This window comes from Bombina bombina, chromosome 11 (genome assembly GCF_027579735.1).
Source record: "Bombina bombina isolate aBomBom1 chromosome 11, aBomBom1.pri, whole genome shotgun sequence".
Taxonomy (NCBI): Eukaryota; Metazoa; Chordata; class Amphibia; order Anura; family Bombinatoridae; genus Bombina; species Bombina bombina.
Genome location: NC_069509.1, coordinates 36,138,149 through 36,161,267, shown reverse-complemented (window position 1 = coordinate 36,161,267; position 23,119 = coordinate 36,138,149). Strand labels below are relative to the sequence as shown.

The window sequence follows — 23,119 nt, the reverse complement described above, 5'->3', positions numbered from 1 at the left end:
AGAAAGAATGTTTATTTTTCACTATGCATCGTTAATCAGTTTAGAGCCAGAGTACGAGTGGAGCGTTAACAGTTACGCGTGAGCGATAAGGAGTTTATCGTGGGTGTTTACGAGCGCAACCCGACTAGAGCAAAATGTCAAACTTCTAGCACATTTAATGTTCAAACAGGAGCGTTAAATAGTGCTCCACTTGTTAACTGGCCCTTAAAGGGATATAAAACCCAAATTGTTTCTTTCATGATTCAGATAGAGCAGCAATTTTAAGCAACTTTCTAATTTACTCCTATTATAAATTTTTCTTTGTTCTCTTAGTATATTTCTTTGAAAAAGCAGGAATGTAAAGCTTAGGAGCCAGTCTGTTTTTGGTTCAGTACCCTGGGTAGCGCTTGTTGATTGGTGGCTACATTTAATTTTGAATTAATGTTAATTTAATTGAGTAGTTATTCTTAAATAAGTAGTAATTACTCTATAGAAGGATGATATATTAATAAGAACATAAGAATATCTCATCAGACGTATATTGATACCTCTCTATTGATTCTGCTATACAGTTGCATCAATTGATTCTCTACTGACTTGTTCTCCCTCTAGGGACTTTGATATACAATTGTACTATGTGCTCCCTCTAGCGGTAATGATATGCAATTGCACCATGTACTTCTTGAGGTAACTACAGGTAGCCCTCAGTTTACGCCGGGGTTAGGTTCCAGAAGGAATGGTTGTAAATCAAAACCGTTGTAAATTGAAACCCAGTTTATAATGTAAGTCAATGGGAAGTGAGGGAGTTAGGTTCCAGGCCCCTATCAAAATTGTCATAAGTAACACCTAATACATTATTTTTAAAGCTTTGAAATGAAGACTTTAAATGCTAAACAGCATTATAAACCTAATAAAATAATCACACAACACAGAATATATAATTAAACTAAGTTAAATGAACAAAAACATTTGCTAAACAGCATTATAAACCTAATAAAATAATCACACAACACAGACTTCACTTGCATTTTTCTGGAAACAGTTTTTTCTATGCATTCCAATCTGGACTGATTTATAGACAGGAAGATATTGTTCCTTTGAAATCTGCTCGGTAGCTCAGGTCTGGTTAAACTGATTAATTGTAGCTTGCTTGGCTTTGCTGCAACTCAAGCGGACAGCTCCATCTACTGGCTATTTTAATAAATGCACTGCTTCTCAATACTTTTCAATAGCAGTCACATGACTGGAAAAAAAGGTTGTTATTCTGAAACGGTGTAAATTGAACCGTTGTAAAACGAGGGCCACCTGTATGTAACTTTAGGGTTCCCTCTAGTGGTGACAATGAGTAGTCACTAGCACACTATGGCCTAGATTTGGAGTTCGGCGGTAGCCGTCAAAACCAGCGTTAGAGGCTCCTAACGCTGGTTTTGGCCGCCCGCTGGTATTTGGAGTCAGTGATTAAAGGGTCTAACGCTCACTTTTCAGCCGCGACTTTTCCATACCGCAGATCCCCCTACGCCATTTGCGTAGCCTATATTTTCAATGGGATCTTTCTAACGCTGGTATTTAGAGTCGTTTCTGAAGTGAGCGTTAGAAATCTAACGACAAAACTCCAGCCGCCGGAAAATAGCAGGAGTTAAGAGCTTTCTGGCTAACGCCGGTTCATAAAGCTCTTAACTACTGTACCCTAAAGTACACTAACACCCATAAACTACCTATGTACCCCTAAACCGAGGTCCCCCCACACCGCCGCCACTCGATTAAAATTTTTAACCCCTAATCTGCCGACCGCCACCTACGTTATACTTATGTACCCCTAATCTGCTGCCCCTAACCCCGCCGACCCCTGTATTACATTTATTAACCCCTAACTTGCCCCCCACAACGTCGCCGCCAGCTACTTAAAATAATTAACCCCTAATCTTCCGACCGCAAATCGCCGCCACCTACGTTATCCCTATGTACCCCTAATCTGCTGCCCTAACATCGCCGACCCCTATATTATATTTATTAACCCCTAATCTGCCCCCCTCAACGTCGCCGACACCTGCCTACACTTATTAACCCCTAATCTGCCGAGCGGACCTGAGCGCTACTATAATAAATGTATTAACCCCTAATCCGCCTCACTAACCCTATCATAAATAGTATTAACCCCTAATCTGCCCTCCCTAACATCGCCGACACCTAACTTCAATTATTAACCCCTAATCTGCCGACCGGAGCTCACCGCTATTCTAATAAATGTATTAACCCCTAAAGCTAAGTCTAACCCTAACACTAACACCCTCCTAAGTTAAATATAATTTTTATCTAACGAAATAAATTAACTCTTATTAAATAAATTATTCCTATTTAAAGCTAAATACTTACCTGTAAAATAAATCCTAATATAGCTACAATATAAATTATAATTATATTATAGCTATTTTAGGATTAATATTTATTTTACAGGCAACTTTGTAATTATTTTAACCAGGTACAATAGCTATTAAATAGTTAAGAACTATTTAATAGTTACCTAGTTAAAATAATAACAAATTTACCTGTAAAATAAATCCTAACCTAAGTTATAATTAAACCTAACACTACCCTATCAATAAAATAATTAAATAAACTACCTACAATTACCTACAATTAACCTAACACTACACTATCAATAAATTAATTAAACACAATTCCTACAAATAAATACAATTAAATAAACTAGCTAAAGTACAAAAAATAAAAAAGAACTAAGTTACAGAAAATAAAAAAATATTTACAAACATAAGAAAAATATTACAACAATTTTAAACTAATTACACCTACTCTAAGCCCCCTAATAAAATAACAAAGCCCCCCAAAATAGAAAATTCCCTACCCTATTCTAAATTAAAAAAGTTACAAGCTCTTTTACCTTACCAGCCCTGAACAGGGCCCTTTGCGGGGCATGCCCCAAGAATTTCAGCTCTTTTGCCTGTAAAAAAAAACATACAATACCCCCCCAACATTACAACCCACCACCCACATACCCCTAATCTAACCCAAACCCCCCTTAAATAAACCTAACACTAAGCCCCTGAAGATCTTCCTACCTTGTCTTCACCATCCAGGTATCACCGATCCGTCCTGGCTCCAAGATCTTCATCCAACCCAAGCGGGGGTTGGCGATCCATAATCCGGTCCAGAAGAGGCTCCAAAGTCTTCCTCCTATCCGGCAAGAAGAGGACATCCGGACCGGCAAACATCTTCTCCAAGCGGCATCTTTGATCTTCTTCCATCCGGAGCGAAGCGGCAGGATCCTGAAGACCTCCAGCGCGGAACATCCATCCGGACCGACGACTGAACGACGAATGACTGTTCCTTTAAGGGACGTCATCCAAGATGGCGTCCCTCGAATTCCGATTGGCTGATAGGATTCTATCAGCCAATCGGAATTAAGGTAGGAATTTTCTGATTGGCTGATGGAATCAGCCAATCAGAATCTAGTTCAATCCGATTGGCCGATCCAATCAGCCAATCAGATTGAGCTCGCATTCTATTGGCTGATCGGAACAGCCAATAGAATGCGAGCTCAATCTGATTGGCTGATTGGATCAGCCAATCGGATTGAACTTGATTCTGATTGGCTGATTCCATCAGCCAATCAGAAAATTCCTACCTTAATTCCGATTGGCTGATAGAATCCTATCAGCCAATCGGAATTCGAGGGACGCCATCTTGGATGACGTCCCTTAAAGGAACAGTCATTCGTCGTTCAGTCGTCGGTCCGGATGGATGTTCCGCGCTGGAGGTCTTCAGGATCCTGCCGCTTCGCTCCGGATGGAAGAAGATCGAAGATGCCGCTTGGAGAAGATGTTTGCCGGTCCGGATGTCCTCTTCTTGCCGGATAGGAGGAAGACTTTGGAGCCTCTTCTGGACCGGATTATGGATCGCCAACCCCCGCTTGGGTTGGATGAAGATCTTGGAGCCAGGACGGATCGGTGATACCTGGATGGTGAAGACAAGGTAGGAAGATCTTCAGGGGCTTAGTGTTAGGTTTATTTAAGGGGGGTTTGGGTTAGATTAGGGGTATGTGGGTGGTGGGTTGTAATGTTGGGGGGGGGGGGGTATTGTATGTTTTTTTTTACAGGCAAAAGAGCTGAAATTCTTGGGGCATGCCCCGCAAAGGGCCCTGTTCAGGGCTGGTAAGGTAAAAGAGCTTGTAACTTTTTTAATTTAGAATAGGGTAGGGAATTTTTTATTTTGGGGGGCTTTGTTATTTTATTAGGGGGCTTAGAGTAGGTGTAATTAGTTTAAAATTGTTGTAATATTTTTCTTATGTTTGTAAATATTTTTTTATTTTCTGTAACTTAGTTCTTTTTTATTTTTTGTACTTTAGCTAGTTTATTTAATTGTATTTATTTGTAGGAATTGTGTTTAATTAATTTATTGATAGTGTAGTGTTAGGTTAATTGTAGGTAATTGTAGGTAGTTTATTTAATTATTTTATTGATAGGGTAGTGTTAGGTTTAATTATAACTTAGGTTAGGATTTATTTTACAGGTAAATTTGTTATTATTGTAACTAGGTAACTATTAAATAGTTCTTAACTATTTAATAGCTATTGTACCTGGTTAAAATAATTACAAAGTTGCCTGTAAAATAAATATTAATCCTAAAATAGCTATAATATAAATTATAATTTATATTGTAGCTATATTAGGATTTATTTTACAGGTAAGTATTTAGCTTTAAATAGGAATAATTTATTTAATAAGAGTTAATTTATTTCGTTAGATAAATATTATATTTAACTTAGGGGGGTGTTAGTGTTAGGGTTAGACTTAGCTTTAGGGGTTAATCCATTTATTAGAATAGCGGTGAGCTCCGATCGGAAGATTAGGGGTTAATAATTGAAGTTAGGTGTCGGCGATGTTAGGGAGGGCAGATTAGGGGTTAATACTATTTATGATAGGGTTAGTGAGGCGGATTAGGGGTTAATAACTTTATTATAGAAGCGCTCAGGTCCGCTCGGCAGATTAGGGGTTAATAAGTGTAGGCAGGTGTCGGCGACGTTGTGGGGGGCAGGTTAGGGGTTAATAAATATAATATAGGGGTCGGCGGTGTTAGGGGTAGCAGATTAGGGGTACATAGGGATAACGTAGGTGGCGGCGGTTTACGGAGCGGCAGATTAGGGGTTTAAAAAAATATGCAGGGGTCAGCGATAGCGGGGGGCGGCAGATTAGGGGTTAATAAGTGTAAGGCTAGGGGTGTTTAGACTCGGGGTACATGTTAGAGTGTTAGGTGCAGACGTAGGAAGTGTTTCCCCATAGCAAACAATGGGGCTGCGTTAGGAGCTGAACGCTGCTTTTTTGCAGGTGTTAGGTTTTTTTTCAGCTCAAACAGCCCCATTGTTTCCTATGGGGGAATCGTGCACGAGCACGTTTTTGAGGCCGGCCGCGTCCGTAAGCAACTCTGGTATCGAGAGTTGCTTTTGCGGTAAAAATGCTCTACGCTCCTTTTTTGGAGCCTAACGCAGCATTTGTTTGAACTCTCGATACCAGAGTTAATTTTATGGTGCGGCCAGAAAAAAGCCCGCGGAGCGTTAACAGCCCTTTTACCGCCGAACTCCAAATCTAGGCCTATGTGATTCATAGCCCAATATCATTATGAAGATTGAAGACCAGTAATTCAAATTCAAATTACAAAACATGAAATATGGATATTTCACATTCCAATGTTCTTCACATACCAGAATATCTTCTATTTATTCATACATACATATTTCTTTATCTATCTGATGATAGTTTGGTAAAATATCTATCTATGTATCTATCTATCTATCTATCTATCTAGCTATATACCTATCTAAATATGATTATATATAGGTATAGATATAAACAAATATATATAGGAATATATATTTATAAATACTTAGAACATATTCCCCTATGTGAAGAACTAGACTGGCTGAAACATAATGGGTTCAGATTTAAGGTTATTTCTTATATAAGTAAAACTGTCCCTTGTTAACCTTTCTTCTGCATCCTCTGCAGAGTGACTCGGGAGGGCCCCTTGTTTGTAAGGAAAACACAACATGGTTCCTGGTAGGGGTGCAGAGCTTTGGGGGTGAATGCAAAGACAGGAAGGATGGGATCTCCAATCCAGGAGTGTACACTGGTCTAGATGCCTATGTGGACTGGATTAGCCGGGTGACACAAGATGCTTCCTTCAGCCTGCAGATACTTATTCCCCCCACTGACCTGGACAGTATGAAGTGCTCACAAAACAGTAGTGGTATGTATGTCTGTCATAGATCTATGTATCTATATCTATTTGTCTGTCTGTCTGTATGTCTATCTATCTACCTATCATATATCTATCTATCATCTATCTATCTCTGTCTGCCTGTCTAGTATCTATCCATTCTCTCGCTGTAAGTACAGGTATAGCTATAACTGGTTTTAGCTATCTGTATTTATTTGTGCTTCAATCACTGTCGCTTTGTGAAACCCATGACTCAAGAGATACTCAAAGGATGTGTTATATTTTTTTATATTTAGCTTTTATGTATATGCAGTTTATTGTGTGTATTTGTGTGTGTGTTTATGTAAATGTATACGTGTGCTTATGTGTGCGTGAGTGTGCATTTGTTTGTATGCATGTGTGTTGGTGTGTGCATGCTCATGTACATATATGTGTGTGCTTAAGTTTAAGTGCATGTGCATATATGTCCATGTATGTATGCGTGTGTGTTAGTGCAGGGCTCAAAATTGTCACTAGCCCACTAGGAATTGGCGAGTGGAAATTTAACAGGAGCGAGTAAAATTTAGTTAGTTAGTTAATGTCTTCAAATATTATCTAAAGGGATATTATATATTCATGAAAAGGCAAGGATATGCTATTCCTCTAGGGCTATTGGGAACCCATTAGTGCTTAGACTGTTACTTTTGAGAGGGTAATCAGGGGCAGAGAGAGATTGGAGATGAAAAGTGAAATTAGAGGAAAAGATAGTGATAAGAAAGAGTGGAGAGAAAAAAAATTTGAGAGAGAAGAGAGAGTTTAAACAGAATATATGGCCTGAGAGAGAAGAGAGAGTATAAACAGAATATATGGCCTGAGCGAGAAGAGAGAGTATAAACAGAATATATAGCCCTGAGAGAGAAGAGAGAGTATAAACAGAATATATGCCCTGAGAGAGAAGAGAGAGTATAAACAGAATATATGCCCTGAGAGAGAAGAGAGAGTATAAACAGAATATATGGCCTGAGCGAGAAGAGAGAGTATAAACAGAATATATGGCCTGAGAGAGAAGAGAGAGTATAAACAGAATATATGGCCTGGGAGAGAAGAGAGAGTATAAACAGAATACATGACCTGAGAGAGAAGGGAGAGTATAAACAGAATATATGGCCTGAGAGAGAAGGGAGAGTATAAACAGAATATATGGCCTGAGAGAGAAGAGAGAGTATAAACAGAATATATGGCCTGAGAGAGAAGAGAGAGTATAAACAGAATATATGGCCTGAGAGAGAAGAGAGAGTATAAACAGAATATATGGCCTGGGATAGAAGAGAGAGTATAAACAGAATATATGGCCTGAGAGAGAAGAGAGATTATAAACAGAATATATGGCCTGAGAGAGAAGAGAGAGTATAAACAGAATATATGGCCTGAGAGAGAAGAGAGAGTATAAACAGAATATATGGCCTGAGCGAGAAGAGAGAGTATAAACAGAATATATAGCCCTGAGAGAGAAGAGAGAGTATAAACAGAATATATGCCCTGAGAGAGAAGAGAGAGTATAAACAGAATATATGCCCTGAGAGAGAAGAGAGAGTATAAACAGAATATATGGCCTGAGCGAGAAGAGAGAGTATAAACAGAATATATGGCCTGAGAGAGAAGAGAGAGTATAAACAGAATATATGGCCTGGGAGAGAAGAGAGAGTATAAACAGAATACATGACCTGAGAGAGAAGGGAGAGTATAAACAGAATATATGGCCTGAGAGAGAAGGGAGAGTATAAACAGAATATATGGCCTGAGAGAGAAGAGAGAGTATAAACAGAATATATGGCCTGAGAGAGAAGAGAGAGTATAAACAGAATATATGGCCTGAGAGAGAAGAGAGAGTATAAACAGAATATATGGCCTGGGATAGAAGAGAGAGTATAAACAGAATATATGGCCTGAGAGAGAAGAGAGATTATAAACAGAATATATGGCCTGAGAGAGAAGAGAGAGTATAAACAGAATATATGGCCTGAAAGAGAAGGGAGAGTATAAACAGAATATATGGCCTGAGAGAGAAGGGAGAGTATAAACAGAATATATGGCCTGAAAGAGAAGGGAGAGTATAAACAGAATATATGGCCTGAGAGAGAAGGGAGAGTATAAACAGAATATATGCCCTGAGAGAGAAGGGAGAGTATAAACAGAATATATGCCCTGAGAGAGAAGAGAGAGTTTAAACAGAATATATGGCCTGAGAGAGAAGGGAGAGTATAAACAGAATATATGGCCTGAGAGAGAAGAAAGAGTATAAACAGAATATATGGCCTGAGAGAGAAGGGAGAGTATAAACAGAATATATGGCCTGAAAGAGAAGAGAGAGTATAAACAGAATATATGGCCTGAAAGAGAAGGGAGAGTATAAACAGAATATATGGCCTGAGAGAGAAGAGAGATTATAAACAGAATATATGGCCTGAGAGAGAAGAGAGAGTATAAACAGAATATATGGCCTGAAAGAGAAGGGAGAGTATAAACAGAATATATGGCCTGAGAGAGAAGGGAGAGTATAAACAGAATATATGGCCTGAAAGAGAAGGGAGAGTATAAACAGAATATATGGCCTGAGAGAGAAGGGAGAGTATAAACAGAATATATGCCCTGAGAGAGAAGGGAGAGTATAAACAGAATATATGCCCTGAGAGAGAAGAGAGAGTTTAAACAGAATATATGGCCTGAGAGAGAAGGGAGAGTATAAACAGAATATATGGCCTGAGAGAGAAGAAAGAGTATAAACAGAATATATGGCCTGAGAGAGAAGGGAGAGTATAAACAGAATATATGGCCTGAAAGAGAAGAGAGAGTATAAACAGAATATATGGCCTGCCTGAGAGAGAAGAGGGAATGTAAACAGAATATATGGCCTGAGAGAGAAGAGAGAGTATAAACAGAATATATGACCTGAGAGAGAAGGGAGAGTATAAACAGAATATATGGCCTGAGAGAGAAGAGAGAGTATAAACAGAATATATGGCCTGAGAGAGAAGAGAGAGTATAAACAGAATATATGGCCTGAGAGAGAAGAGAGAGTATAAACAGAATATATGGCCTGAGAGAGAAGAGAGATTATAAACAGAATATATGGCCTGAGAGAGAAGAGAGAGTATAAACAAAATATATGGCCTGAAAGAGAAGGGAGAGTATAAACAGAATATATGGCCTGAGAGAGAAGAGAGATTATAAACAGAATATATGGCCTGAGAGAGAAGAGAGAGTATAAACAGAATATATGGCCTGAAAGAGAAGGGAGAGTATAAACAGAATATATGGCCTGAGAGAGAAGGGAGAGTATAAACAGAATATATGGCCTGAAAGAGAAGGGAGAGTATAAACATAATATATGGCCTGAGAGAGAAGGGAGAGTATAAACAGAATATATGGCCTGAGAGAGAAGGGAGAGTATAAACAGAATATATGGCCTGAGAGAGAAGGGAGAGTATAAACAGAATATATGCCCTGAGAGAGAAGGGAGAGTATAAACAGAATATATGGCCTGAGAGAGAAGGGAGAGTATAAACAGAATATATGGCCTGAGAGAGAAGAGAGAGTATAAACAGAATATATGGCCTGAGAGAGAAGAGAGAGTATTAACAGAATATATGCCCTGAGAGAGAAGGGAGAGTATAAACAGAATATATGCCCTGAGAGAGAAGGGAGAGTATAAACAGAATATATGCCCTGAGAGAGAAGAGAGAGTATAAACAGAATATATGGCCTGAGAGAGAAGGGAGAGTATAAACAGAATATATAGCCCTGAGAGAGAAGAGAGAGTATAAACAGAATATATGGCCTGAGAGAGAAGAGAGATTATAAACAGAATATATGGCCTGAGAGAGAAGGGAGAGTATAAACAGAATATATGGCCTGAGAGAGAAGGGAGAGTATAAACAGAATATATGGCCTGAGAGAGAAGAGAGAGTATAAACAGAATATATGGCCTGAGAGAGAAGGGAGAGTATAAACAGAATATATGGCCTGAGAGAGAAGAGAGAGTATAAACAGAATATATGGCCTGAGAGAGAAGAGAGAGTATAAACAGAATATATGGCCTGAGAGAGAAGAGAGAGTATAAACAGAATATATGACCTGAGAGAGAAGGGAGAGTATAAACAGAATATATGGCCTGAGAGAGAAGAGAGAGTATAAACAGAATATATGGCCTGGGATAGAAGAGAGAGTATAAACAGAATATATGGCCTGAGAGAGAAGAGAGATTATAAACAGAATATATGGCCTGAGAGAGAAGAGAGAGTATAAACAGAATATATGGCCTGAAAGAGAAGGGAGAGTATAAACAGAATATATGGCCTGAGAGAGAAGGGGGAGTATAAACAGAATATATGGCCTGAAAGAGAAGGGAGAGTATAAACAGAATATATGGCCTGAGAGAGAAGGGAGAGTATAAACAGAATATATGCCCTGAGAGAGAAGGGAGAGTATAAACAGAATATATGCCCTGAGAGAGAAGAGAGAGTTTAAACAGAATATATGGCCTGAGAGAGAAGGGAGAGTATAAACAGAATATATGGCCTGAGAGAGAAGGGAGAGTATAAACAGAATATATGGCCTGAGAGAGAAGAGAGAGTATAAACAGAATATATGGCTTGAGAGAGAAGGGAGAGTATAAACAGAATATATGGCCTGAGAGAGAAGGGAGAGTATAAACAGAATATATGGCCTGAGAGAGAAGAGAGAGTATAAACAGAATATATGGCCTGAGAGAGAAGAGAGAGTATAAACAGAATATATGGCCTGAGAGAGAAGAGAGAGTATAAACAGAATATATGGCCTGAGAGAGAAGAGAGAGTATAAACAGAATATATGGCCTGAGAGAGAAGAGAGAGTATAACAGAATATATGGCCTGAGAGAGAAGAGAGAGTATAAACAGAATATATGGCCTGAGAGAGAAGGGAGAGTATAAACAGAAGATATGCCCTGAGAGAGAATAGAGAGTATAAACAGAATATATGGCCTGAGAGAGAAGAGAGAGTATAAACAGAATATATGGCCTGAGAGAGAAGAGAGAGTATAAACAGAATATATGGCCTGAGAGAGAAGAGAGAGTATAAACAGAATATATGGCCTGAGAGAGAAGAGAGAGTATAAACAGAATATATGGCCTGAGAGAGAAGAGAGAGTATAAACAGAATATATGGCCTGAGAGAGAAGAGAGAGTATAAACAGAATATATGGCCTGAGAGAGAAGAGAGAGTATAAACAGAATATATGGCCTGAGAGAGAAGAGAGAGTATAAACAGAATATATGGCCTGAGAGAGAAGAGAGAGTATAAACAGAATATATGGCCTGAGAGAGAAGAGAGAGTATAAACAGAATATATGGCCTGAGAGAGAAGAGAGAGTATAAACAGAATATATGGCCTGAGAGAGAAGAGAGAGTATAAACAGAATATATGGCCTGAGAGAGAAGAGAGAGTATAAACAGAATATATGCCTGAGAGAGAAGGAGAGTATAAACAGAATATATGGCCTGAGAGAGAAGAGAGAGTATAAACAGAATATATGGCCTGAGAGAGAAGAGAGAGTATAAACAGAATATATGGCCTGAGAGAGAAGAGAGAGTATAAACAGAATATATGGCCTGAGAGAGAAGAGAGAGTATAAACAGAATATATGGCCTGAGAGAGAAGAGAGAGTATAAACAGAATATATGGCCTGAGAGAGAAGAGAGAGTATAAACAGAATATATGGCCTGAGAGAGAAGAGAGAGTATAAACAGAATATATGGCCTGAGAGAGAAGAGAGAGTATAAACAGAATATATGGCCCTGAGAGAGAAGAGAGAGTATAAACAGAATATATGGCCTGAGAGAGAAGAGAGAGTATAAACAGAATATATGGCCTGAGAGAGAAGAGAGAGTATAAACAGAATATATGGCCTGAGAGAGAAGAGAGAGTATAAACAGAATATATGGCCTGAGAGAGAAGAGAGAGTATAAACAGAATATATGGCCTGAGAGAGAAGAGAGAGTATAAACAGAATATATGGCCTGAGAGAGAAGAGAGAGTATAAACAGAATATATGGCCTGAGAGAGAAGGGAGAGTATAAACAGAATATATGGCCTGAGAGAGAAGAGAGAGTATAAACAGAATATATGGCCTGAGAGAGAAGAGAGAGTATAAACAGAATATATGGCCTGAGAGAGAAGAGAGAGTATAAACAGAATATATGGCCTGAGAGAGTATAAACAGAATATATGGCCTGAGAGAGAAGAGAGAGTATAAACAGAATATATGGCCTGAGAGAGAAGGGAGAGTATAAACAGAATATATGGCCTGAGAGAGAAGAGAGAGTATAAACAGAATATATGGCCTGAGAGAGAAGGGAGAGTATAAACAGAATATATGGCCTGAGAGAGAAGGGAGAGTATAAACAGAATATATGGCCTGAGAGAGAAGGAGAGTATAAACAGAATATATGGCCCTGAGAGAGAAGGAGAGTATAAACAGAATATATGGCCTGAGAGAGAAGAGAGAGTATAAACAGAATATATGGCCTGAGAGAGAAGGGAGAGTATAAACAGAATATATGGCCTGAGAGAGAAGAGAGAGTATAAACAGAATATATGGCCTGAGAGAGAAGAGAGAGTATAAACAGAATATATGGCCTGAGAGAGAAGAGAGAGTATAAACAGAATATATGGCCTGAGAGAGAAGGGAGAGTATAAACAGAATATATGGCCTGAGAGAGAAGAGAGAGTATAAACAGAATATATGGCCTGAGAGAGAAGGGAGAGTATAAACAGAATATATGGCCTGAGAGAGAAGAGAGAGTATAAACAGAATATATGGCCTGAGAGAGAAGGGAGAGTATAAACAGAATATATGGCCTGAGAGAGAAGAGAGAGTATAAACAGAATATATGGCCTGAGAGAGAAGGGAGAGTATAAACAGAATATATGGCCTGAGAGAGAAGAGAGAGTATAAACAGAATATATGGCCTGAGAGAGAAGAGAGAGTATAAACAGAATATATGGCCTGAGAGAGAAGAGAGAGTATAAACAGAATATATGGCCTGAGAGAGAAGAGGGAATGTAAACAGAATATATGGCCTGAGAGAGAAGGGAGAGTATAAACAGAATATATGGCCTGAGAGAGAAGGGAGAGTATAAACAGAATATATGGCCTGAGAGAGAAGGGAGAGTATAAACAGAATATATGGCCTGAGAGAGAAGAGAGAGTATAAACAGAACATATGGCCTGAGAGAGAAGAGAGAGTATAAACAGAATATATGGCCTGAGAGAGAAGAGAGAGTATAAACAGAATATATGGCCTGAGAGAGAAGAGAGAGTATAAACAGAATATATGGCCTGAGAGAGAAGGGAGAGTATAAACAGAATATATGGCCTGAGAGAGAAGAAAGAGTATACACAGAAGATATGGCCTGAGAGAGAAGAGAGATTATAAACAGAATATATGGCCTGAGAGAGAAGGGAGAGTATAAACAGAATATATGGCCTGAGAGAGAAGGGAGAGTATAAACAGAATATATGGCCTGAGAGAGAAGAAAGAGTATAAACAGAATATATGGCCTGAGAGAGAAGAGAGATTATAAACAGAATATATGGCCTGAGAGAGAAGGGAGAGTATAAACAGAATATATGGCCTGAGAGAGAAGGGAGAGTATAAACAGAATATATGGCCTGAGAGAGAAGAGAGAGTATAAACAGAATATATGGCCTGAGAGAGAAGGGAGAGTATAAACAGAATATATGGCCTGAGAGAGAAGAGAGAGTATAAACAGAATATATGGCCTGAGAGAGAAGAGAGAGTATAAACAGAATATATGGCCTGAGAGAGAAGAGAGAGTATAAACAGAATATATGGCCTGAGAGAGAAGGGAGAGTATAAACAGAATATATGGCCTGAGAGAGAAGGGAGAGTATAAACAGAAGATATGGCCTGAGAGAGAAGAGAGAGTATAAACAGAATATATGGCCTGAGAGAGAAGAGAGAGTATAAACAGAATATATGGCCTGAGAGAGAAGGGAGAGTATAAACAGAATATATGGCCTGAGAGAGAAGAGAGAGTATAAACAGAATATATGGCCTGAGAGAGAAGAGAGAGTATAAACAGAATATATGGCCTGAGAGAGAAGAGAGGGTATAAACAGAATATATGGCCTGAGAGAGAAGAGAGAGTATAAGCAGAACATATGGCCTGAGAGAGAAGAGAGAGTATAAGCAGAACATATGGCCTGAGAGAGAAGGGAGAGTATAAACAGAATATATGGCCTGAGAGAGAAGGGAGAGTATAAACAGAATATATGGCCTGAGAGAGAAGGGAGAGTATAAACAGAATATATGGCCTGAGAGAGAAGAGAGAGTATAAACAGGATAAATGGGCTGAGAGAGAAGGGAGAGTATAAACAGAATATATGGCCTGAGAGAGAAGAGAGAGTATAAACAGAATATATGGCCTGAGAGAGAAGAGAGAGTATCAACAGAATATATGGCCTGAGAGAGAAGGGAGAGTATAAACAGAATATATGGCCTGAGAGAGAAGAGAGAGTATAAACAGAATATATGGCCTGAGAGAGAAGAGAGAGTATAAACAGAATATATGGCCTGAGAGAGCAGAGAGAGTATAAACAGAATATATGGCCTGAGAGAGAAGGGAGAGTATAAACAGAATATATGGCCTGAGAGAGAAGAGAGAGTATAAACAGAATATATGGCCTGAGAGAGAAGGGAGAGTATAAACAGAATATATGGGCTGAGAGAGAAGGGAGAGTATAAACAGAATATATGGCCTGAGAGAGAAGGGAGAGTATAAACAGAAGATATGGCCTGAGAGAGAAGAGAGAGTATAAACAGAATATATGGCCTGAGAGAGAAGGGAGAGTATAAACAGAATATATGGCCTGAGAGAGAAGGGAGAGTATAAACAGAAGATATGGCCTGAGAGAGAAGAGAGAGTATAAACAGAAGATATGCCCTGAGAGAGAAGGGAGAGTATAAACAGAATATATGGCCTGAGAGAGAAGAGATAGTATAAACAGAAGATATGGCCTGAGAGAGAAGGGAGAGTATAAACAGAATATATAGCCTGAGAGAGAAGGGAGAGTATAAACAGAATATATGGCCTGAGATGGCCTGAGAGAGAGAGAGAGTATAAACAGAATATATGGCCTGAGAGAGAAGAGAGAGTATAAACAGAATATATGGCCTGAGAGAGAAGGGAGAGTATAAACAGAATATATGGCCTGAGAGAGAAGAAAGAGAGTATACAGAAGATATGGCCTGAGAGAGAAGAGAGATTATAAACAGAATAATGGCCTGAGAGAGAAGGAGAGAGTAATAAACAGTAAAATATGGCCTGAGAGCGAAGAGAGTATAACAGAATATATGGCCTGAGAGAGAAGAAAGAGTATAACCAGAAGATATGGCCCTGAGAGAGAAGAGAGATTATAAACAGAATATATGGCCCTGAGAGAGAAGGGAGAGTATAAACAGAATATATGGCCTGAGAGAGAAGGGAGAGTATAACAGAATATATGGCCTGAGAGAGAAGAGAGAGTATAAACAGAATATATGGCCTGAGAGAGAAGAGAGAGTATAAACAGAACATATGGCCTGAGAGAGAAGAGAGAGTATAAACAGAACATATGGCCTGAGAGAGAAGAGAGAGTATAAGCAGAACATATGGCCTGAGAGAGAAGAGAGAGTATAAGCAGAACATATGGCCTGAGAGAGAAGGGAGAGTATAAACAGAATATATGCCCTGAGAGAGAAGAGAGAGTATAAACAGAAGATATGCCCTGAGAGAGAATAGAGAGTATAAACAGAATATATGGCCTGAGAGAGAAGAGAGAGTATAAACAGAATATATGGCCTGAGAGAGAAGAGAGAGTATAAACAGAATATATGGCCTGAGAGAGAAGAGAGAGTATAAACAGAATATATGGCCTGAGAGAGAAGAGAGAGTATAAACAGAATATATGGCCTGAGAGAGAAGAGAGAGTATAAGCAGAACATATGGCCTGAGAGAGAAGAGAGAGTATAAGCAGAACATATGGCCTGAGAGAGAAGAGAGAGTATAAGCAGAACATATGGCCTGAGAGAGAAGAGAGAGTATAAGCAGAATATATGGCCTGAGAGAGAAGGGAGAGTATAAACAGAATATATGGCCTGAGAGAGAAGAGAGAGTATAAACAGAAAGATATGGCCTGAGAGAGAAAGGAGAGTATAAACAGAAATATATGGCCTGAGAGAGAAGAGAGAGTATAAACAGAATATATGGGCCTGAGAGAGAAGAGAGAGTATCAACAGAATATATGGCCTGAGAGAGAATGAGAGAGTATAAACAGAATATATGGCCTGAGAGAGAAGAGAGAGTATAAACTGAATATATGGCCTGAGAGAGAAGAGAGAGTATAAACAGAATATATGGCCTGAGAGAGAAGAGAGAGTATAAGCAGAACATATGGCCTGAGAGAGAAGAGAGAGTATAAGCAGAATATATGGCCTGAGAGAGAAGAGAGAGTATAAACAGAATATATGGCCTGAGAGAGAAGGGAGAGTATAAACAGAATATATGGCCTGAGAGAGAAGGGAGAGTATAAACAGAATATATGGCCTGAGAGAGAAGGGAGAGTATAAACAGAATAAATGGGCCTGAGAGAGAATGAGAGAGTATAAACAGAATATATGGCCTGAGAGAAGAAGGAGAGTATAAACAGAATATATGGCCTGAGAGAGAAGAGAGAGTATCAACAGAATATATGGCCTGAGAGAGAAGGGAGAGTATAAACAGAATATATGGCCTGAGAGAGAAGAGAGAGTATAAACAGAATATATGGCCTGAGAGAGAAGAGAGAGTATAAACAGAATATATGGCCTGAGAGAGCAGAGAGAGTATAAACAGAATATATGGCCTGAGAGAGAAGGGAGAGTATAAACAGAATATATGGCCTGAGAGAGAAGAGAGAGTATAAACAGAATATATGGCCTGAGAGAGAAGGGAGAGTATAAACAGAATATATGGGCTGAGAGAGAAGGGAGAGTATAAACAGAATATATGGCCTGAGAGAGAAGGGAGAGTATAAACAGAAGATATGGCCTGAGAGAGAAGAGAGAGTATAAACAGAATATATGGCCTGAGAGAGAAGGGAGAGTATAAACAGAATATATGGCCTGAGAGAGAAGGGAGAGTATAAACAGAAGATATGGCCTGAGAGAGAAGAGAGAGTATAAACAGAAGATATGCCCTGAGAGAGAAGGGAGAGTATAAACAGAATATATGGCCTGAGAGAGAAGAGATAGTATAAACAGAAGATATGGCCTGAGAGAGAAGGGAGAGTATAAACAGAATATATAGCCTGAGAGAGAAGGGAGAGTATAAACAGAATATATGGCCTGAGAGAGAAGAAAGAGTATAAACAGAAGATATGGCCTGAGAGAGAAGGGAGAGTATAAACAGAATATATGGCCTGAGAGAGAAGGGAGAGTATAAACAGAATATATGGCCTGAGAGAGAAGGGAGAGTATAAACAGAATATATGGCCTGAGAGAGAAGGGAGAGTATAAACAGAATATATGGCCTGAGAGAGAAGAGAGAGTATAAACAGAATATATGGCCTGAGAGAGAAGAGAGAGTATAAACAGAATATATTGCCTGAGAGAGAAGAGAGAGTATAAACAGAATATATGGCCTGAGAGAGAAGAGAGAGTATAAACAGAATATATGGCCTGAGAGAGAAGAGAGAGTATAAACAGAATATATTGCCTGAGAGAGAAGAGAGAGTATAAACAGAATATATTGCCTGAGAGAGAAGGGAGAGTATAAACAGAATATATGGCCTGAGAGAGAAGAGAGAGTATAAACAGAATATATGGCCTGAGAGAGAAGGGAGAGTATAAACAGAATATATGGCCTGAGAGAGAAGAGAGAGTATAAACAGAATATATGGCCTGAGAGAGATGGGAGGGAGTAAAAATAGAGATTGAATAGAGGAGGTAGTGGAGAAAGATAGATGAGAGATGATCGTTATAAAACAATGTTTCCAGGTCTGCTTTGACCTCACTCTCTGATTTCTCTCAGTTCAACAACTACCTTTTTGTGTCCAGCTGTTGTCTTCCCAATAACCCTTGTTGATGTTGCTAACTGCTATGCACTTATTTTTGTTAATTTATTACTGTATGTAGCATTATTTAATTTATGGTATAAAAAAAAAACAATATTAAAATATAACTGCACAATAAGGTGTTTTACATTGGCTAAACATATGCAAAGAGGGGGGTTTAGTTGGTGTGGAGTGGGCAGGGTAGTGGGTGGGATTAGAAGTGGTGAGTAACATTTTGGACTGGCTAGTAACCTAGGGCTTGACATTTTGAGCCCTATGGTTAGTTTATGTATGCATGTGCAAGTGTATATGTGTGTTTGCATGTTTGTGTGGGTAATATGCATATATGTGTGTATGTGTGCGCGTGCGAGCATTAATATGAGTGTGCGTTTGCCTGCAAGTACATGGGTAGGTATGTGTGTTTGTACAAGCACAGATGTGTGGGTTTATTTGTGCATGTATGTGTTGGTAAGTGTATGTTTTGATAAATGTGTTGTGCATGTATCTATGCATGTGTGTGTGTACAAGCACGGGTGGGTATGTTTATGTGTGCAATCACATGTATGTGTGTGTGCATGTATGTTTGTGTGAAAGAATGTGTGTGCATGCATGCATGTGTGTGTGTATGAGCACATGTAATTATGTTTATGTGTGCAATCACGTGTATGTGTGTGCATGTATGTTTTTTTGTACAAGAATATGTGTGTCTGTATGAATGTGTGTGTACATGTATTTGTGTGTGTGCATGTATGTATGTGATTGTGCATGTATCTATATGCATGTATGTGCATGTGTATATGTGTGCATGTATGTGTGTATATGTGTGTGTGCATTCATGTGTGTGTGCACGTATGTGCGTGTGTGTGTGTGAACAAGCACATATGTGTACACATGCATGACTAGCATTCTGCAGGTAACTGATGATTATTATCTGTGTTCCTGTGTCAGGCTGTGGACTCTCAGTAACTTCCCCTGGTTCTGATCCAGTTGGTGCTGCTGTGGTAGCCGCATGGCCCTGGCTAGTCAGTGTGCATCAGTTCGAGTTCCATGACTGCTCTGGGGTTCTCATCGCTGAGACTTGGTTCCTCACTGCAGCTCACTGCGTATCTAGGTATGAGACAGAGCGGGACAGAGGGCACAGACTGAAGTGCAGCATTACTGGCCTGTTTCTCTCCCCTACAGCTCAGTATACAACAGCGACTCTTTCGTCATCCTGGGGAGACACAGTCAGGATGGGGAGAACCCTCATGAGGTGCGACGCAGGATAAAGAGGATCATCACTCACCCTGGGTACAACAGGGTGTTAGGGCACAATGACCTTGCGCTGGTGGAAGTCTACTACGGTGTCACCTTCAGCAATTACATCCTGCCCATCTGCCTACCCCTTCCTGATGTCTCTATTCCTCACAACAGCAAATGCTGGGTCATCGGCTGGGGAAACTTGCTTCCATCAGGTACAACCTTCTGTACAAATGAAAATATGGTTTGCTGTATGATTAATTGCTTATTCATCTATGTGTGTAGGTGCCAGATGTGTTACAGTCCTGTGGTATATGCCTGTTTGGGGGGGGGCAGTAAACCTGGTGTAATTGACCTTTTTTCACAGCAATCATTTTGACATGAAATAGTAGGACAAATACAGGTGTTAGCAATTACATTAACTAGACTTCCATTCCATTTAGGTTTACGAGAGCCAGGTTCCTGCTATTGCTGAAGTATAAAGGGTCACACTAAATACTTGCCACTTTCGCCTATAGTAGCTGTTTCTTCAGATTTTTTGTTTTTTAATACTGCATACAAATATCCTGTATTTTCTGGTTGTATTCTAATAAAGAGTCTGAGAAATAATTATACATGGTCATTAAACCGTTGCTAAAACAACACATCTAATGGTGGCCTAAGACTTTTGCAAAGTATACGAGAAAGGTCAGGAGTTTGTCTGTCTTGCAGTATATTTTAGTACACTATATGGTATATGGCTAAAAGTATGTGGACCATGAAATCTCCATAGAAAAACATCATCAGTACAAAGGGTCGAACTGACAAGCTCAGTGACTTTAAATGTGGCACTGTTATAGGATGCCACTATTCCACAAGTCTGTTTGTGAAATTTCTACCCTACTAGATCTGCCCCAGTCAACTGTGTTTTTATTGTGAAGTAGAAACATCTAGGCACAACAACAGCCCAGTCACAAAGTGGTAGACCACACAAACTCACAGAGTGGTTTTCCAAGTGCTGGACCACATAGTTTGTAAATATCTCCTATTATCTGTTTCATCACTCACTACAGAGTTCCATACTGCCTCTGGAAGCAACATTAGCACAAGAACTGTGCATCGGGCGCTTCATGAAATGGGTTTCCACGACCAAGCAGTTGTAGACAAACCTCACATGAACATGTGCAATGTCAAGTGTCCACCACTGGACTCTTGTCAAGAAGGCACAGTGCCTACTGTTTAGTTTGGTGGGGGAGGGATAATGGTCTTGTACTATTTATCAGGACTTGGGCTAGACCCCTTTAGTTCTAGTGAAGAGTATTATTAAAGGATTACTTTCTCCAACATTGGTGTGTCCGGTCCACGGTGTCATCCTTACTTGTGGGATATGTCTTCCCCAACAACAGGAAATGGCAAAGAGTCCCAGCAAAGCTGGCCATATAGTCCCTCCTAGGCTCCGCCCACCCCAGTCATTCTCTTTGCCGTTGCACAGGCAACATCTCCACGGAGATGGTTAAGAGTTTTTTGGTGTTTAAATGTAGTTTTTATTCTTCTATCAAGTGTTTGTTATTTTAAAATAGTGCTGGTATGTACTATTTACTCTGAAACAGAAAAGGATGAAGATTTCTGTTTGTGAGAGGAAGATGATGCGTCACTAGGGGGGGGCGGGGGGGGCGGGCCGCACCCGGGTGACACCCTCCAGGGGGTGACACCAAAAAAAAAAATTTTTTTTTTTTTTTTTTTTTTTTTTTTTAAATTTTATTGAAATTCAAAGAAATACAATGTTGAGATGCATAGATTATTTTATTAGAGGCTGGCATTTGTGAACATTAGTGGGACTGGGGAAGTTGTAGACACACAATTTTTTTGCCCCTTGAGCCAGTGCTGAAATTTCAACAAATAGTTTTCCCGGCTGCTTTTGCTTGTTTGTACTTTGCTCCTCCCCTGCCCAATTTCACTATGAATGTTGTGGGTGTGCTGTGGGGCTTGCAAAGTTGCGCTGCTAGCCTAAACCTGCCTGCCTATCTGTGCTCACTGCTCAGTGACATGCGGCCCAGGGCTGTGCACTGACAGACTTGGAACAGAGTCAGAGAGCAGAATTTTCATAGTTTGTGCGCCTAAACCTTTTCTTCAGTGATTTATTTTAGAGTGCTCTGTTTATCTTTCATTTGATGTTCTGCTGAGCCATGGAGCAGCTCTAGGCATGAGCTTCATAATTAATGCAGTGCAGTTTACATATTTTGTATGTGTGTGTCTGAGTTTGTGTGTGTCTGTGTTTTTGTGTGTGTGTTTTTGTGTGTGTGTCTGAGTGTGTTTCCGAGTGTTTGTGTGTGCATCTGAGTATGTTTTTAAGTGTGTCTGAGTGTTTGTATGTGTGTTTGCCTGTGTTTTTGTGTGTGTCTGCTTTCTGGGGGGGGGGGGGGGGTGACACCATGACTTACCGCACCGGGTGACACCAACCCTAGTGACGCCACTGGCAGACAGTAACTAAAATCGATTGCTGTTTCCACATAGGACTGTTGAGATGAAGTAACTTCAGTTGGGGGAAGCAGTTAGCAGACTTTTCTGCTTAAGGTATGACTAGCCATATTTCTAACAAGACGATGTAATGCTGGAAGGCTGTCATTTCCCCTCATGGAGACCGGTAAGCCATTTTCTTAGTCAAACAAACAGAATAAAGGGCTTATTATGGGCTAAAAAACTGGTAGACATTTTTATGGGCTAAATCGATTGCTTTATTTGGGCATTTTATTCATATTTATGCTGACAATTTGCATTTATAAACTTGGGGAACGTTTATTAAACGGCAGGCACTGTGTTAGACACCTTTTCCAGTCAGGGGGCCTTCCTAGTTGTAGACTGAGCCTCATTTTCGCGCCATTACTGCGCAGTTGTTTTTTGAGAGCAGGGCATGCAGATGCATGTGTGAGGATCTAAAAATTGCTGGAAAAGCTTCTAGAAGGCGTCAATTGGTATCGTATTCCCCTCTGGGCTTGGTTGGGTCTCAGCAAAGACTATAGCTGGGACTGTATAGGGGTTAAATTTATAAACGGCTCCGGTTCCGTTATTTTAAGGGGTAATTTTTGAACAATTCCTTCATACTTTTTCACATATTCAGTAATAAAGTGTTTTCTGTTTAAAATTTAAAGAGACAGTAACGGTTTTGTTTTAAAACGTTTTTTTGTGCTTTGTTACAAGTTTAAGCCTGTTTAACATGTCTGTACCTTCAGATAAGCTATGTTCTATATGTATGAAAGCCAATGTGTCTCCCCATTTAAATTTATGTGATAATTGTGCCATAGCGTCCAAACAAAGTAAGGACAGTACTGCCACAGATAATGAAATTGCCCAAGATGATTCCTCAGATGAGGGGAGTAAACATGATACTACATCATCTCCTACTGTGTCTACACCAGTTTTGCCCACGCAGGAGGCCCCTAGTACATCTAGTGCGCCAATGCTTATTACCATGCAACAATTAACGGCTGTAATGGATAACTCCATAGCAAATATTTTATCCAAAATGCCTACTTATCAGAGAAAGCGCGATTGCTCTGTTTTAAACACTGAAGAGCAGGA

General features: G+C 39.6%; 1 protein-coding gene across 1 annotated transcript in view; it reads left to right on the top strand.

Moving 5' to 3' along the window:
• LOC128641632 (serine protease 53-like) overlaps nucleotides 1-23,119 on the top strand; it is a 158,662-nt gene that overhangs the window by 116,152 nt on the left and 19,391 nt on the right. The window contains exons 11-13 of the mRNA XM_053694169.1: nucleotides 6,000-6,240; nucleotides 19,271-19,433; nucleotides 19,505-19,776. Of these exons, the coding sequence (XP_053550144.1) occupies nucleotides 6,000-6,240; nucleotides 19,271-19,433; nucleotides 19,505-19,776 (676 nt within the window). The remainder of the gene's footprint in view (nucleotides 1-5,999; nucleotides 6,241-19,270; nucleotides 19,434-19,504; nucleotides 19,777-23,119) is intronic.